This window comes from Scyliorhinus torazame, chromosome 6, assembly GCF_047496885.1.
Source record: "Scyliorhinus torazame isolate Kashiwa2021f chromosome 6, sScyTor2.1, whole genome shotgun sequence".
Classification (NCBI taxonomy): domain Eukaryota; kingdom Metazoa; phylum Chordata; class Chondrichthyes; order Carcharhiniformes; family Scyliorhinidae; genus Scyliorhinus; species Scyliorhinus torazame.
Genome location: NC_092712.1, coordinates 294,021,702 through 294,041,037, shown reverse-complemented (window position 1 = coordinate 294,041,037; position 19,336 = coordinate 294,021,702). Strand labels below are relative to the sequence as shown.

Sequence of the window (19,336 nt, the reverse complement as noted above, 5' to 3'; positions counted from 1 at the left end):
AAGGTCCCATGTGGAAAACTGGTAGCGAAGGTAAGAGCCCATGGGAACAATGGAAATTTGGCAAATTGGATTCAGAATTGGCTGGGTGGCAGGAAGCAGAGGGTGATGTTCAGCAGATGTTTCTCTGACTGATCAATGTTGGGTCTTTTGCTGTTTGTGGTTTATATAAATGATTTAGACAGGAATGCAGTAGAGTGATCAGTAGGCTTAGAGAGGATGTGAGGAAAACCATTTTCACCTAGAGGGTGCTGGGAGTTTGGAACTCACTGTCTGAAAGGGCGGTGGCGATAGAGACCCTCATAACATGTAAGAAGTATTTAGATGTGCACTTGCGATGCCAGGGCATACAAGGCTATGGGCCAAGTGCTGGGAAATGGGATTAGAATAGTTTGGTGGTTGTTTTTGACCGCGCAGATGCGATGGATCGAAAAGTCTTTTCTGTGCTGTAGGCCTCTTTGTCTCTATCCTGAATGGTCTTGATGAGGTGGACATAGAAAGGATGTTTCCTCTTGGGGTGAGTCCAGAACTAAAAATTGCGGGTTGCTCTTCTAAGACAGAGATGAGGAGAATTTTGTTTCTCTGAGGGTTGTGCAACTTTGGAACTCTATGCGTCAGAAGCCGGTGGAACCACTGAATATTTCTAAGCTGGAGATAGATAAATTCTTGTTAGGGGAGGTTATTGGGGTAGCTGGGAATGTAGAAATTGAAACACAAACTTCTGGGGGCAGCATGGTGGGACAATAGTTAGCACTGCTCCCTCGCAGTGCCAGGGACCCGGCCTCGGACGACTGTGTGGAGTTTGTACGTTCTCCCTGTGTCTGCGTGGGTTTTGTCCGGGTGCCCCTCTTTCCTCCCACTGTCCAAAGATGCGCGGGATAGGTGGATTGGTCTTGCTAAATTGCCCCTTAATGTCCAAAAGGTTAGGTGGCGTTATGTGTTGACAAGAGATGGGGGTGGGGGAGTGGGCCTAGTTCGGGTGCTTTTTCAGAGGGTGGGTGCAGCCTCGATGGGCCGAATGGCCTTCTTCGGCACTGCATGAATTCTGAGATCAGCCATGATCCTATTGAATGGCAGAACAGATTTGAGGGACTGTATGACTACTTCTGCTCCTATTCTGTATGCTCGTATGTACTTCCTTCCCTAAAGGATATTAATGAACCAGCTGGGTCTTCACGGTAGGGCAGCACGGTAGCACAGTGGTTAGCACAGTTGCTCCACTGCTCCAGGGTCCCTGGTTCGATTCCTGGCCTGGGTCATTGTCTGTGCGGAGTCTGCACGTTCTCCCCGTGTCTCCGTTTTCTCCGGGTGTTGTGGCTTCCTTCCACAGTCCAAAGATGTGCAGGTTAGGTAGATTGGCCATGATAAATTGCCCTAAGTGTCGAAAAAGGTTAGTTGGGGTTACTGGGTTATGGGGATAGGGTAGAGGTATCGCCTTAAGTAGGATGTTCTTTCCAAGGGCCGGTGCATGGGCCGAATGGCCTCCTTCTGCAATGTATATTCTATGATTCATGATAATTGATGCTTGTGACCAACATATCTTTATATTCCAGATGTATTAATTGAATTAAAATTCTACCAGCTGCAATGGTAGGATTTGAACTCTTGTCCCCAGGGCACTAGCTGGGCCTCTGGATTCCTAATGCAGTAGCACTATAACTATACCACCACCTTTCAACATGAAAAATGTATGTTTGGGGTGTTTTGAGAGGGAAAGGGGAAAATACGAAAAGGTATGGGGCGTAATTCTCCGAAATGGGGACAAAGTGTTTGCGCCGTCATGAACGCCGTCGCGTTTCACGACGGCACGAAACAGACGCGGAGACTACCGATTCTGGCCCCCACAGGCGGCCAGCATGGTGCTGGAGCGGTTCACGGCACTCCAGCCTCCCTTCCCGGAGGCAAATGGGCGCCGCGCCAACCCGCGCATGTGCAGTTGGGCCGCACCAACCCGCGCATGCGCGGGGGACTTCTTCAGCGCGCCGGCCCCAACGCAACATGGCGTGGGTGTTCAGGGGCCGGCTGCGCAACAAAGTAGGCCCGGGGGTGGAGAGGCTGGGCCGCCGATCGGTGGGTTCAGATCGTGGGCCAGATCCCATCGGAGCCCCCCCCCCCCCCCGTGAAGGAGCGCTTTTCCCCGCCCCCCAACCCTACGCACAGAGTTCCCGCCGGCTGCGAGCAGGAGTGAACGGCGCCGGCGGGACTCTGCCGTCTCCGCGCGGCCGCTCGGCCCATCCGGGCCGGTGAATCGCGCGCCGGCGTCAGGGCAATGTGGTGCGGTTGCGGCGATTCTGCGGCCCAGCGCAGGGCTGGGAGAATTGCACCCACGGGCAGTGAGCTGTAGCCAACACGGACAAAAATAGAGGTTGAGAAGTTTCCTGACAGTGGAGACAAGTTGTCGAGAATGCCACTTTGGGAGTCGTGTCTCTGCAATCACTGTTGAAGCAGAGGAAATGTCTCTCCCAGAGCTGGCGGAGAAAAGTGTGAGATAAAATATGAGTGGAGGTTGGCATAGGCGCTGAATGGGTGGAACTGTGGGCACAGTTGTGTGGACTGGGTGGGCAGATGTTGTAGCAGTAGGATGGGGTGTCACACATGGGCATGTTAGGTATAGGTATAGCCAGAATAGAGTTTATGATGAGTGGGAGATAGAGAGCAGCAGGAAGAACACTGGAAAATGTAAACCTAAAAGTCACAAATGCACTGTCCTCGGCACCAGAGCAGGAGGAGCATTGCTGTGGAATTAGGAGGTGCTGATGGGCAGGATGTGGAATTTGAAGCTCATCCTTGGGTTGAATAGGATTCCAAAGTTTTACACTGTGAATACATGACAACTGTTGAAACTAAGCCATATGTGGCACATACAGGTTTACAAGCTTCGGTCCAGTGGACACTGAGATCTGTTACTGAAAAGGCTTCTTGCAGTGAATGGATAAAAAAAAGAATGGGAGGAAACATGGAGTGAAGCTTTTTTGTGCAGGTGAAAATGAAATGCGGATTTGGAATAAAACCAAATCTGATTAGGAATGCAGGAGGGACTCAAGTTGAAAAACCTCAAGGTGATTCAGGTAAGAATATGTGAACATCAGAAAAAGAAAACTTGCAGATTGTTCCTTTTGTGTGCAAAGTTTAAACCAACCACGACCTGTATCCATGTTGTATCAAGAACATCAAACTTCCAACTTGGATGAATAAAGGAACATACCAGACTATGTTGAAAGAGTGATCAGACGGGCAAAGAGAGTGTTAGAAAAATGTTCAGAACTGCTGGTATAAACCTAGTAGTAAGAAGCTCATTCAGTGGTCAAGGTGTTGCCTACAGCGTGGAACTGTTGGCTTCCAAGGATCCCAGGGAATTCAAATAAGTGCAAGGCTTGAACCTATTCCTTTTATTTGCAGAGGACATGACCTTGCAATTGAATGCATGTTGGCTTTAGCAAGGGTAAGTGAGCCATGGTACGAGATCAACTGGTTATCTTAAATTGATTGTTATATAGTGATGAGTACTCTCTGGGTTCTTTTCAGGGCTGCCCAATGTCAGGATCAGTAGATGTTCGGGCAGCACAGTAGCATTGTGGTTAGCACAATTGCTTCACAGCTCTAGGGTCCCAGGTTCGATTCCCGGCTTGGGTCACTGTCTGTGCGGAGTCTGCACGTTCTCCCCGTGTGTGCGTGGGTTTCCTCCGGGTGCTCCGGTTTCCTCCCACAGTCCAAAGATGTGCAGGTTAGGTGGATTGGCCATGCTAAATTGTCCTTAGTGTCCAAAATTGCCCTTAGTGTTGGGTGGGGTTACTGGGTAATAGGGATAGGGTGGAGGTGTGGACCTTGGGTAGGGTGCTCTTTCCAAGAGCCGGTGCAGACTCGATGGGCCGAATGGCCGCCTTCAGCACTGTAAATTCTATGATTCTATGTTTGATTTTGAGTTTTGCAAATGTGAGGCAACTCCTCAGATAGAGAGAGTTGACTTGTCAACCCATCAGCACCCTTTTCTCCTGTAGTGTAAATTGTGCTGGTTTGAAATTTGTCATTCTTGCGTTTTTACCTGATGAGTGTAAAAACGCAAGATGAAACATTTCAGCAGCATGTCTCTCTTTGCAGCAATATTCAAGTTCTGTATTACAAGTGACTGGCATATTGTCACTCTTCTGATGCCGCCCCAAAGTCAACATACTCTGTCCTAATAAATGTCACTGCTGTCGAAGCTCAATCAATCTCTCAGCACTCTGGGATTAGTACCATCATTGTCTGAAGATTTATTTATTTCAAGTCCAAATAGCGATTCAGCTTATTCATAGAAAAGTCATTGATTGTATTTGGGATATCTTGTTGCACGTCACTCATGACTCGTTACTACTTTTTGCCTATCAGTTTCAAAGCTAATTTACATCTTCTATGTCCTTGCTTTGTCTAACCGCCCTTCTTCTGTGGTACTGAATTATTTTACTGTTGCGACTAGCTCCAACCCTGATGCTTTTCCCCAGCAATTCTTTGCATCTCCGTTCATGGCACTTTTTAAATGTGGTTTTGCAACTTCTTGTATTCATTTCAGTGAGCTGCGTAATTGGAATTAACAAAGTAAAGAGTACTGGAAAATTAGGGTTTGGTGTTTTATAAACATCCAAATAATTAGAATTGGGGGGAAAAAATGATATTAGTAGGACAAGGGTGGCACTGGGTCCAAGAGCTGAAAGGCTATTCATGACTGATATTACAAAACGCATAAGTCATCAACACATGGCACAGGCCTCTGGGTTGGATGACGAAAATTATCTGAAACAATTTGGTACTGTGATGGGTGGGTCTTTGGTTTGGGAATAAACATTTCGTCACAGTTAAGTGGTCCAAAATTACTATGAAGAACTGCCAAAACATTTAGGGCTTTTATTGGCTTATAATTGCAAAATCACTCTGTTTCAATCTATTTGTGCTGATGTTGCTTGCTGAAAACAAGTTGGCAGTTTCTCGCCTAGGCCTTGTCTTAGAAAGGTGATTTTCATCAATTGAGAACACAAATGTACACCCTTCCTAGCTGGGGAACCTCATTCCACCTACAACCCTCTGCACTTCTCCAATTCTGACCTCTTGTACACCCTGATTTTCATTGCTCCATCATTGGCAGCAGACCTACAGACTCAGCTCTGGAATTTCCTCCCTTAAACCTCTGTGCCTTTCTACCTCTTACTCCATTGAGACACTTGTTCAAACCTACTTCTTTAACAAAGTTTTTGGTCACCTATCCTAATATCTTTTTGATGTGACTCAGCATCACACTATGACAACGTCCCCTTAAAGCACCTCGGAACATTTTACTTCTTTAAAGGTGCTGCATAAATGTCATTGGTGAGTGACCAATGTCCCCGCTTTTTTTTCTGTAGAGTGCACTTGTTCATTTCAATGCTGGTTCCTTTTAAATTTTGTTGTGTGACTGCTCGCAAAGACAAATGTTAAATTGGGCAACTTGTGTGTGACCTACATGAAACATTCCCATGTTCCTGTGTGGATATGCATCTCAGAGAGAACATTGAGGGTGACCATTCTGACTGCACTCGGCCAAGTTTCAGTTCATCGAAAGTGCTTGCCAGCCACGGAGGTTGACTTTTCTTTTGAGCTAGGTCAAAGGGTGTGAGGGCTTTAACAGGCAGAAATGTGAACTTTTACTCCTTGAGAAATAAATCTTACCAGATTTCTTTGTGCAAAACATCTATTGTCTACATGTCATGTTCCCTGATCATTCAGCCCATTGCCTCCCAATTCTCTTTGCATATTTGGTCTCACTCATTCTTTACTGTTGGACCCTTAATCCATGTGCTTACTCAGTACTGTCATGCTGTTTTGTCTCCTTGCTCTTTGATAATTGCCAATTTGCACTTAGCTTAGAATTGATTCACCAGTTGGGAAGCAGCATTGGAAGTACATTGTGTGAACTTTGAAACCTGTACGTCAACTGGGAGAGCAGAGTGCTGCAGATTTAGGAAGACAGATAGAAAATAAGTGACTTGGGCTTCATGAGCTGGGGAGCCAGGATGTGCATGCTGCATTTTGAACGCCCTAAGAGCAATTGCTGCATAAATTAGAGTCAGACTCTGAAACATAAAATTATTCTTCGCATCATATTCAAGATACCTAGGCATACGTTTTTCCTTGCTCCAATCATTCTCTCCTCATTTTTTTCTGTACCTTTTTCACTTTTCCTCAGGTTCTCCTTTTTCCCCATTCTATCATTTCCCTATCACTACCGCCAGAATACTGAATTTTGTTTTGGTAGAGCTCTAACAACCTCCAGGACCCTTTCTCATTTGTCATGCAGGAACCGAGATAGTGTATGTCAGCAGTGTGACCATGTGGAGCATCAGAGGTGGCTGGCACTCGTTCAACACCAATATGCATTTTTCATTAGTGGACACTGAATTGTGACTGGGAGTGTGATTTTTGTCTCCTCTTCTCCAAAACCCATAGGCATTGAGTCCGATCAGACCCAATGGCAGCTACCTTCCCTGAGATTGCAGAACAAAATGGAACCTCCAATTTTTTGGTCTGTATTAGCTTAAGTGTGGAACAACATATGGAGCCTGTTGATAGATGATGCCAGAATAGCTCTTTGAATTGTTACTGCAGACCTCAGGTCTCAGAAAGAGGGGGGGGGCGGGGGGGCGGGGGGGGCGGGGGGGGGGGGGGGGGTGGGGGACAGACTCTTACTCCCAATAGTTAGCCAGTGAGCTGTAACTTCTGCAGATATTGAATGAGAACAAGATTGGGTTCAGCTGTGAGGTCTGCAAATGCGCCTCATCTTCCTGTTCACTATCAAGAGTAACATGAGGGCTGGGGTGCTGTGGGTGCTGATGCCGCGTTCCCTCGCAAGGATCAGCAGTTTCTGGAAAGATGGGTGGAAGTTGTTTTTGTTTTAAAAGACCCATTACACGCGGATGCCGCGGAAATTGCTTTCAGAAATGAATTGTCTTGTTCCAATTATGCACCAAGTCGGAACATCAAAGTAAAAATCATGAATTATTTATGATGAATCGTTAAATTATGATTGCACTTTGATTACAATAAACGTTAACATTTTTTTGTCTGTCTTTCAGCGGATGTGCGTTCTTTGTTTCTGCCTGGAAGCTATGAAGAAAAGATCACCCACCTTGGAAAGTCCCTCAAGAACTTTACCCGTCTTAAAACACTAGACCTATCTCGTAATTCTTTGGTTACGTCAGAGGTCAGTTTCTTTCTTGTTTTTGTTAATCTCTAACCCATTTGCCTGTGTATTATAACTGTTAAATATTTTAAATATTCAGTTATTATCCAACAAATGTTAATTGCCGAGCAAACCAAATCTCAAGGGGAAACTTGGCTCACATATCCCAACCTTTTTAAAATTCCGATGGCAAGGAAACAAAAGTCTGCGGAATTCATGAAGCCACAAATCCCAATAGCATTTTGGGGATTTTAAACATTAAATTAAAACATTTATTAACAAAAGAAAAGACAACTTGAGCACACAAGATTACAGTTACACAGTTAAAATTAGCTTCATAGAACATCCCTCAAAAGAACTTCACTTGGGTAGACATACAGGTAAACATCCTCGAGGCAACACTCCCTTATAGATGTTTAACTACAAAATTTCAGTAATTGTACCACAATCTGCTGTTTCTGTAAGAAAGGTACACTGAGGACTTCATAACCTCACTCACTCTGCTGTGGAAATTTAAGAAACCTCAAAAACAAAACCCTACTTTCTGAAAAACAGACACTTTTCTTTACTCTTCCCAGCTCTCTCTCCCCCCCCCCCCCAAAACCTTCTGGAGGTCCCATATAGCCACCACCCAACACAGCTCAACATGTCTCCTTTTAAAAAAAATAAGTTAGAGTACCCAATTCTTTTTTTCCAATTAAGGGGCAATTTAGCATAACCAGTTCACCTTTCCTGCACATCATTGGGTTGTGGAGACTCGTGGGGTTAAATTGCCTACTCCCGCTCTTATTTCTTATGTTCTAAGAAAGAACTATTCTGTCTAATTCCACCTTCCACTTATTGTTCTGTAGTCCTGTAGGTAACAGCACCTCATGCACAAATCTGGTGTTCTTGATTAATAAGGGAATTTCTTGATTAATATGGGGATCAGAGGTTATGGGGAGAAGGATGAGGAACATACCAGCCATGATTAAATAGCGGAGCAGACATGATGGACCGAATGGCCTAATTCTGCTCCTATATCTTATGGTCTTAATAGATCCCAAAAGTATTGAAAATAATAACATCTGTCATCACATAGTTCAGTAATGCAGACTCTTGCTAATTATCCTTGCATGTCGAGCTAATAGCCTTCTATGATAGATTAAATGCATATGATCAAAGGATGTCCTGTACTAGAGTCATAGAGTCATACAGTACAGAAGAGGCCCTTTGGCTCATTGAGCCTGCACCGACAAAACTACACTGCAGCTACCCTAATCCCACTTTCTAGCACTGGCCCATAGCCTTGAATGTTATGGCAGTTCAAGTGCTCATCCATGTACTTTTTAAAGGTCTACTATTCTTCTCTAGGCAGTGCATTTCAGGCTCCCAACACCCAATGGGTGAAAAGCCTCTGGCCCCTCATCTTAAAATGATGCCCCCTCATTATTGCCCCTTCAATTAAGGGGAATAGCTGCTTCCTATCCACCCTGTCCTTACTACTCATAATTTTATTCACCTCAATCAGGTCCCCCCTCGGCCATCTCTACTCTAAAGAAAACAACCCGAGTCTATCCAGCCTCTCTTCATAGCTCAAATGCACCATCCCACGCAACATTGTGGTGAATCTCCAATGCAATCACATCTTTCCTATAGTGAGGCAACCAGAACTGCACATAGTACTCCAGCTGTGGCCTAACCAAAGTTTTCTGGACGGCTCCAACATAACCTCCTTACTTTTGTAATCTATGCCATGACTGATAAAGGCATGTCCTATGTGCCTTCTCACCTTCCCTAATAACCTGTCCTGCTTTCAGGGATCTGTGGACAAGCACCCCAAGATCCCTCTGTTCCTCTGCATTCCCTAGTGTTCTATTCATTGTCTTGTTAGTCTTTCCAAAGTACATCACTTGACGTTTTTCTGGGGTAAATTGCATCCACCACTGATCTGCCCATTTACCCAACCTATCGAAATCTTCCTGCAACCCAAGATCTTCTTCCTCACCATTAACCACTCTGCCAATCTTTGTGTGATCTGCAAACTCACTTATCATCCTCCCCACATTCTCATCTATATTGTTTATATTTATATCATGAACAACAAAGGATTTATCCCAGTGGTATGCCTCTGGCCACCACTCCAATCACACAACAGCCTTCTATCATCCTCTGTCTCCTATCACTAAGGCAATTTTGGATCCAACTTATCAAGTTACCCTAGATCCCATGTGTTTTTCAGTCTCCTACAGTGGGACCATGTCAAAGGCTTTGCTGAAATCCATATAAACTACATCAACTCCACTACCCTAATCTATACACCTGATCACCTCCTCGAAAAATTTAGTCAAATTTGTTAAGCATGACCCCCCTCTGACAAAGCCATGCTGACTATCCCTGATCAACCTTTCCTTGCCAAATGGAGATTAATTCTCTCCTTCAGAATTTTCTCCAGTAGTTTCCCTACCACTGAGACTTACTGGTCTGTAATCCCCTGGTTTATCTCCACCACCCTTCTTGAAATGTGGAACCACATTCGCTGTCCTCCAATTCTTTGACACCTCCCTTGTCGCCAAAGAAGAATTAAAAATTTGGGCCTGGGCCCCTGTAATTTCCTCCCTTTCCTCCCATTGGAACCTGGGATATGTTGGAGGGAAGTAAAGCTCAGAGTCTGTTCTCGACCGCGTGGAGTTGTAAAAGTTGTGTTTATTTGGAATTGCCGTGTGAACACAGGAGAGGCAAGTTCTGCTGCTAGCCTTTGCTCGCAAAGGTCAGCTCTGATCATAGACAGAATTACGCACATATATATTTAAGGTTCTTTCAGATTTACAAGTGGGCATTGACATCATCAATTCAGTCGGAACAATACAAGGTGATCAATATGCATATTTTCTGGTCCCTTTAATGGGAAAACGATCAACTAATACAATGCTTCTTTACACTCTCCTGGATTCTGTTCAACATATTTCCTTTACCCTGAACTTCTGGATGGGGTGTTAATGTGTTATTATCCCCTGCACTGGGCTGGACAATGAATCCCTTACACACAGGCTGGAGCCATGATTTTTGTGACGTGGGTCCCCTTTCTTATCCTAATGCCCTCTGTGAGATGATTGAATTATCTCCAGTGCAGGTGACTTTTCTTTAAGGTCCAACATTTTTAACCCCTTGTCTACTGTTTTTCTCCCTTGACCTGTGTTATAATACTTGAGACATCTTTATTATTATATATATCAATTCTGACACACATATAGCAATTTCGTCCACTAACAGGATATAACTCCGTGGTATTTGCCCACTTTTAAGTCTGCCAAAATCTCCAGTACCACCTCATTCCTTTTGTCAAACTGTTCAAGAACGTCACAGTTCCTCTGCTCCTTCTGAGGGAAGGCAGATGTGAAGTACGCGTTTAACATTTTAACACCCTACCAAAGTCCTCTGACTCCCTTGGTCCCTAATGGGTCCTACTCTTTCCCTGCTTATCCTCTTTCCCCTTAATATATGTATAGAATACCTTGGAATTTCCCCCTGATCTTACTCGCCAGTGCTTTCTCATGCTCCCTCCTTGCTCTCCTAATTGCTTTCTTATGTTCCTTCCTGCACTTTCTATACTCCCCTAAGGCCTCTGCTAATTTACCCCCTTTATACCTGCTAAAAGCCTTTTCTTTCTTATCTAGCCCTGAATATTGTTAGACATCTAGAATTCTTTGGGCTTGTTATTCCCACATTTCACCCGAAAGGGAACATGTTGGGCCTGTACGTTCTCCATTTCCTTTTTGAACGTCTCCCACTGCTCTACTGTAGATTTTCCCACAAGAAGCTGTTCCCAATCTACTTTGGCCAGATTGTGCCTTATTTTAATAAAATCTTCCTTTCCCCAAATCAAAACTGTTTTTTGCAGGCCATCTTTTCCTTTTCCAAAGCAAATTCTCTCGGTGCTGCTCACTCTCACTATGCTGTGGCTACTGCTCCTCTCCCAGCACTGCAAAAATGCATGTCCCCACGCCACGTCCATTCCGCGCTCTCTTTCCCTCTACATGAGCGCTAGTCATCTGACCACCCAATCTTTCTCTTTTCTCCACAACCTGTACCTCCCTTACCGACTTTCCTCAGACATCAACCAGCCCTAGTTCTCTGCTTGGTTGTCAGTCGACAGCCATTCTCCTTCTCTTTCCCCCCGAAAATGGAGAAAGAAAGCAATTTTAGTTTAAGGCCCGCATGATTTTCCTCTCCAAATTGCTCGCAGCAATGCCCAAAATAATGTTTTATTTCTGGCGACTCCGGGTCAATCTGAAAGTGTAATCCGCTGCGATGGAGGCCAACATTGGATGTGAGCAATCAGTTCTGCCTGTGATGCTCTCCTTGGTAGAGCAAGATTCGTAAATTGAAGATAGGTTGTGCTGGGTGTCCCATGACCCCAAAATAATGTCTACTCAGTGGCCTGTGCCTGCCCTGCATCATCGCTCTCGACCCACAGATATTTAGGCACATGGAGCAGGACGCCTCGTGAGGTAACGCGATCTGGAGCGGAGGTTTTATTTCCTTTCCTCTGCCGCTGCTCTGCCTCATCATTAAAACTCAAGTGTGATGCAGCTTGTTGGACAAGCTGTCACCATTTTGAACAACTGGTAGCAAGCTCCTCCCTGACATTAATCCCACTGTTGCCAGGCTTCAAAGAGAGCTTAGTGTCTTTGAAGTGTCTCCCTGCCCTTTCCTGGAAAGATGACCATTTGAGAGTCATAAGACAAGGCAGGGAAGATGGTTTTCAGCTGCCCCGTATACAATGTCCAGTTCATCAAAGTTGATTTTGCAGATGTTTTGCCTGGATGCATATGGAGCTGGCAAGAAGGCCATTAGCATTTGCCCAATGGTCCTTCCATTGAATCCAGAAGATGCAGTGGAAACGTTGTTGGTGGAATTTCTCTAGTTGTCTTATGTGTGGCTGATACACAGTCCAGGTCTCATTGCAGGACATCAATGTTGGGATAGCATCTGACGCGTATACTAGGACTTTTGTTGACTTGGACGAGGTTTTTGTTGTCAAATGCTCACTGTCGTAGTTTGGAGAAGGCTGTTGGAAGATTTCTGGAACTACTTGACAACTTCCTGACACTTTTGGAGTAGGAGGTTCGGGGCGGGGGGCTCATCTTTGCTCTCCAGGCCTAAGTTCGCAGATGAAGAATGGATGCCATGAGACATCATAGAGCGACCTTTCCTTGTAACCATACAATGTGTCTCAATACTTTGAAATCAGCCGGAGAGATATTATGGGGGGAGGAATAGTTGTAAATTAATGCACGCTCTCTCAAAACCAGCTGTCTGAAAACTGGACTTGTCCGAAAACTGCACATTTAAAAAATGTGCCGTGGCAAGCTCTGGCAAAATCCAAAATCCGGTGCAGCCTCGGTCCTGAGGTTGCTGGTTTTGAGTCCGTGTACCTGTATTTACTGGTAGTAAGTTTCAATCCTCATATTTTCTGATGTCTGAGTTTACATTTCTGCCTGGGCGAAGGCAGCAACTCACTACTTGACCCCAACAGCTCCTGTAGCTGCTGCCTATTTCCATGTCCCCGTTTCATTTAATTGACAACCATGATTACGCAAGTAACAAAAACAGGGCAAAAATAATTCCGATTTGAAATGGAGCTGGTGTAGGTACACACGCACACACACCGACTATATGCTGACCTCAATAGCCAGGCTATTGTTCTCAATTCTGCACAACACCAGCGGCAACTGGTGTATCGCAATTCTGATACTGTCGCTGGGTCAAAGCCCTGGAGCTCCCTCCCTAAGAGCACTGTGGGTGTACCTACACCGCATGGCCTGTAGCAGTTCAAGAAGGCAGCTCACCACCGCCACCTTCTCGCGGGCAATTAGGGCTGGGCAATGAATGTTGGCCTAGCCAGCAAAGCCCATATTCTGTGAATGAATTTTAAAAAAGTTTGCTACTGAGAGGATTTAGGGAAGCAAGGAGTGAGAGTGGAAGAACCAACTACCCCATTTAATCTTGGTGCGGGAAAGAGAAACAACAACTTGCAGTTTGGTGTGGGAGGCGGGGGGTGGGGGAACAGAAATATCCACCGTCATTGCACAGGCTCTCAGGCGCAGAGGTGTGAACTTGGGTATGAGCTTCCAGCTTGCTGAATTCAATCGGACTTGGATTTTTTTTAGCTTGAATTTTTTAAAATGCTGGACAATATTTATGGTGAACCCCTTGAAACCTTTTCGCAATTCCCAAAGAGGATAGGACCGTTGGTCAGGACCTACTGCCATATCTAACTGGAGAAGTCACAGTATTTCCTTTGACCGAGCAAAAATTGGTCAATTCGTAGTTGCATGGGGTGTGGATTGGAGGCAAAACAATGTTTTGCCGATATAAACTCCAGTAGAGTCTGTACTGTATCAGTGTGACATGTTTATTTCTTTTAATGATACTTCTACCTCTTTTGAGTAGACTGCTTTGGTTCTCATGTCAGAGATTTGTTACAAAGTATGGTTCACAGCTGACAAAATCCCATCATGTTGTGAATCACATTCCCGAACTGGCAGAAGAGATCTCTGTGCATGTTTAGGGACCCCCATGTGCAGAGTTTTGCTCCCAGGACGGCAACATTTTGCAATAGTTTGAGCACGCGAGCAGGAAGGTCACTTTGTCACAACATTTAAAAAATAATATGCTGAAGGAGTCTAGAAGGAGCTGTGGATCTTTGAATAGTCTTCAGACTTTACCTGCAGCCTCACTGGCATAACACTCGACAAGTTGTGAAACTGGGTTCATTTTAGGATATCTTCTCCCACACACACTTTTCCCTCTTTGGATAATAGTGAGGAAGTGTTGGAAGGATTCGTAGGCTGATTATCAGCCTGTTAGATAGACCATGTTGCGAATGCTCCTTCTGTCCAACAAGTCCTGGCAAGGATCTTCAACTCAGAGCTGCCGAGATAGGGATGTTACCCCCGATGCCACAAAACCTCCTGTGAAACTCAGTGAATTGTGGGGTATAATAGTTTAGTGGCTATGATACTGGACTAATAATCTGGTGAATATGAATCCAAATTTTTTGTGGCACATTGAGAATTTAAGGTCTGTTTAAAAAGAATTGTGAAATTGAACACCATGACCTTGAATTTGTCCGATGTTGTAAAAACCCAACTCATTCACTCATGTCCTTCAGGGAAGAAATCTGCTGTTCTAATCTAATCGGGCCTGTCTCTGCAGTTGACTCGAACTGACCTTTGAAATGGCCCAGCAAGTCACTCAGTTATATCAAACCATTAAAACAGTTCAATACGAAGGCCAGGCCGCCACCAGCTCCTCAGGAAAATTAGTGCAATAAATCCTGCTCATGCCAGTGAGGCCCATATCCAGGGAATGAATTGGAAATAAGTTGATTGTCTTCATGCTGCTGTGTTCTAGAATTGGATCAGGAGTTATACTGCCACTTGTCTGGAAAAAGCCATATGAGATCCTCTATCTATCCAGTGGTGGATGGAGATACCGAAATTAATTCCACTTGGTACAAGTCAACAGAAAGGAGTTTCCCCTGGGAGTGAGTGGGTAGAAGCAGAATCTTTGAATATTTTTAAGGCAGAGTGAGATTTTTGACCAGGTGGTGGTGGTGGGGGAGGGGGAGGGGGGGGAAGGTTATCAGGGGCAGGTGGGAATGCGTGGAGTTGAGGTTACAATCAGATCAGCCATGGTCTTATTGAATGGCAGAGCAGGCTTGGGCTGAATGACCTACTCCTCCTAATTCATATGTTCATAGATTTTGCAAGTCTCATTTTAGAGGCTTTGGCACAAGATGCGACATAAAACTCCAGCCCAATGCAGTATTGAGGAAATAATGCACTGTCTTTTAGATCAGACGTTAAACCGAGACCTATCCACCCCTCAGGTGGACCTAAAAGATCCGATGGCATTGTTCAAAGAATTCTCCCTGATGCCCAAGCTATGTGTTGTTTCCTGAACAGATTGTCACTATTACATTGCTGATTGTGGGATCTTGTTGTTTGCAGATTGGCTGCCATTTTTCCTATGGTTCAACAGTGTATAACTTTAAAAAGTAATTAATTGGCTGTAAAATGCTTTGGGCCTTCCTGAGGACATAAGAAGTGGTACAAGATGCAAGTCTTGTTAATGGTGTCTTATGTGAAAAGTCAGCTTCCAGATGCTAATGACAGAACACTTTGTTCCAAGGACGTGCTTTAGGTAATACGTGTGGTTGCTTTAATATAAGCTAAAATGGTGAAGTTATCAAATTGCTTGTAACGTGCAAAGTGTTATCATTTATTAATTTTTACAAATACAGAGCCCAGTTAACTACTTTGTCCAATAGCAAAAATGACCTTGGACAAGGAATTTCTTGATTATCAGGGTATTTAATCACAGTAGGGTGTGTTTTGACAGACATCACCTTTCAGGCATCTTTTTCAAGTGCCATTCTTTTGTATGTAAGCCTAAGTAGTGAGTTCTGGCAGGCTGTATAACTGGAAGGCATCACAGCGATGCTCACTCTCTTCCTTCATTATCACATCTACAGCACGCACTGTTTCAGCAGGGTTAGCTGCATTCCCGATGGGAAGCTCCAGCTTTTGTCCCCCTCTTTAACAAGCCTTGGAGCACTGAGGCAAATGATAGCTTCTCCTCTCCCTGCTACTAACATGACTGAGGCCTAAACAACATCACTTAGGGTCTTTGTAGACATTCGTTCACTGTAAGGTTTCAGGCAAGCGACCACTCGGAAGCGACGGCTGTAGCAAAACCTTTAGTTTTATTCAGGTTACTATACATCCCCCCCCTACTCGCCGAAGTGTCTCCCACCCTGGCCCTCACCTGGATCGGGGTATTTATATCCCAGCAGTCCTTTGAACAGAGGGGTTAACCCCGCCCCCTCATCTGGGTAGATCATATTCGGGTGAGGCTGCAGGGACTCTGATGTTGCAGATCTCTGGATCTCCTATAGGGTTTTAACACCCCTCCCTCACAAGTCTGAAACATCCTCCATGTCGATTGAAGGGGGGAAATCCATTTCTCTCTTCACTAAAGGTTGATTTCCTGGCACCGGCCGCTCGGGGCCCGGAGGGGTATAACAGACTGGGGAGCGACGCTTCCTGGTTGATCGCCTGGGAGGTTCTGTTGCCTGTTGCGCGATGTCCATCAGCAAAAACCCCATGTCCGACTCCTGGTCGGACTGGCCGACGTCTCATATTTCTGAACCACACGACCCAGACGCCTCACTGGGTATCACTGCCAATTGCTCCGGAGGGAGGGACACCACTAGGTTCGGGATCCATGGATGGTCCTCGGGTATCATAAAATCATCGAATTTACAATGCAGAAGGACGCCATTCGGCCCATCGAGTCTGCACCAACCAGTGGAAAGAGCACCGTACTTAAGCCCACACCTCCACCCTATCCCAGTAACCCCACCCAACCTTTTTCTTTGGACTCTAAGTGCAATTTAGCATGGCCAATCCACCTTACCTGCACATCTTTGGACTGTGGAAGGAAACCATAGCACCCGGAGGAAATCCATGCAGACATGGGGAGAACGTGCAGACTCCGCACAGAGTGACCCAAGCCGGGAATCGAACCTGGGACCCTGGAGCTATGTCTCTCTTATGTCTGCCCTTGTGGGCTAACCGTGGTGGTGTTGGAATATGGGCCTTGGAGGCATGGACAAACAGATACGGATTGACGTTGGCTTTTCGGTGGCCGATTCTTTTTTGGACAGTCTTGGTTGCGAGGGGGGTTACGCTGTTACCACTGTGCTACCGTGCTGCCCACCGGGCAGATACCAGGTGGTACCTGCTCCACCCGGCTCCGGAGATGGTCACATATCGATTTCAGTCCTTCCCTTGCATCTGCATCGTGTACGTGACTGGCCCAGTGCATTGAATGACTTTCCCTGAATCCATAATGCCCCGTCAGTAAAATTCCGGATGTAAACAGAGTCACCAGCAGCGAATACTCTCTCGGGGCTTGCTGCGCTCCGGTCCATTCCTGCTGGTCATGGACCTTATCCCCGATGTCTGGTTAAACGAGGCCTCCTGTAGGGTTATAACATTCACTAACTCATCAAGATGCCCCTCATGAACTTTTAACACTGATTGCTAGCACACCTTTGATCTCCATTATGTTGAGTGTGTTACTGCTGTCTTTAGTTCAGTACAGTCTATAAAGGATGCATTTATTACTTTTTTGTGCCATGGATTATTTATTTCAAATGTCTATTTATTAGAATTTTCAATGTTTTACAAAGATTTGCATGAAACAAGCAAAAGCAAAAAAGACAGCTGCAGGTGTCTTTGTTCAGCAGGAACGGCACCAAAGAACAGTCATTACAAAGTTAGGAACAAAAGTCAGGGAAAAAATCCCCAACAACTTCCCTCCATGGATAGATGACCTGTCTGCACCCAAACAGGACACAGGCAACAATTCAGACCCACATCTCACCTATAGCTACAAAACAGAATGACAGATGACAAAAACAATAACCCGAGAACCCCAGTACTAAGGGGAAATCAACTAACTCTTACAGCGCAATTTGAACTCTTATCCAGATCCAGACTAGAACAGGCAACAATTCTATACCTTCAGAAGGCAAAAGACCAAGACAAAGTCAAAGAGAGGACCGGGCATAACCAGCCCTATAATATCAGCCAGGGTCCCTCATAAAAGAAGTAAAAAGAGAGCAAGAATAAGAAACGGAACGTCCACAGCCCCATCTCCCAGCTCCAGGTCCAAGGACAAAACAGATAATCGAAACTCCAGGACCCTAAAGGGATATGGTGGGAGCTAAAGGAATTAAGTCTGGTCCCAGTCAAAAAACAGGGAGGAACCCACTCTGGGATGGGAGGGCCATTAGAGCGACCCCCAAACTGTGGAGTGCCCTGGGAGGGAGGGCTGATCCACCCTTGTCCTGGAACAGCGTAACCCCCCTCGCAACCAAGACTGTCCAAAAAATGTTCGCCCACCGAAAAGCCAAGATCAATCCGTATCTGTTTGTCCATGCCTCCAAGGCCCATATTCCAACACCACCGCGGTTAGCCCACAAGGACATTCATAAGAGAAATAATAGCAATGCACTAAACATCTCTCAAAGTCAGAAAACAGCAAGAACTGCCAGAGCTAACCCCTCGGATCCACAATATTACAACCAGATGAGAAACGGCCAATCAACCATCATGTGGGCTACTTCCAACTCCCAACAGGAATTGACCAAGGATGAACATTGGGCACTACCTCCAGACCTACCCCGATTCCTCACCTCTCCAAATGTGGGTCACTCACATCAAAACACCCCTGCGGCACCCCCAAGGAGCAATAGGATACTGACTGTGACACCGGGCCTAGCCGATCCCAGCACCATCACAAGAAAAAAAAACAAAGATCAGAGAACTGGCGCCGAGGACTACCGTACACCCCTCCGAAACTAAGCCAGTCTGGTCCCGTACAAGACGTGGCACCCAGGGAAAGGCTCCTGAAAGGACACTCCACTAGACGCACCACCAACTACCAAAAATAAAGCATATTTAGACTGATTCATTCCTAAAAGCTCTGACAGAAATAGAACAGTCAAAGAGAGAGACCCAAATCAGGAGAAAGGACCCACTCTCCCTCGAAAGAGGAGTCCAACAAACTCAAGTCCTCAACGGGATAATACAACGTCCACCTGAGCCTGAAGAAGAAAAAAGCCCTTCACAAAAAATAAATTTGGTCTTACTACGGGGGACCTTCCTCGAACATAGCGAGATGATCTGTGCAATCCCACAATCAAATTTTGGCTTAACATGATAAAACCTTATTAAGTTAGGATAATTAATGGTGCAGGACATCACCCCCGAGATATTTACTTCCCTGCAAGCAGATAAAGTGACACCATTACTCCCTGATAATCATGTTGTCTGTTGTTAAAGTCCAGGATAGCAACTGAGGACAGAGGTCATCATGTGAATGCAGAATCTCTACAGTGCAGAAGGAGGCCATTCGGCCTTTTTGAGTCTGCCCCGACCGTTGGAAAGTGCACCCCACCTATCCTTTTGGACACTTAAGGGGCAATTTATCATGGCCAATCCACCTAACCTGCACATCTTTGGACTGTGGGAGGAAACCGGAGCACCCGGAGGAAACCCACGCAGACACGGGGAGGAAGTGCCAACTCCACAC

General features: G+C 45.5%; 1 protein-coding gene across 1 annotated transcript in view; it reads left to right on the top strand.

Moving 5' to 3' along the window:
* Window positions 1–19,336, top strand: part of cep72 (centrosomal protein 72) — a 215,751-nt gene that overhangs the window by 16,900 nt on the left and 179,515 nt on the right. The window contains exon 3 of the mRNA XM_072509868.1: window positions 7,080–7,207. Within this exon, the coding sequence (XP_072365969.1) occupies window positions 7,080–7,207 (128 nt within the window). The remainder of the gene's footprint in view (window positions 1–7,079; window positions 7,208–19,336) is intronic.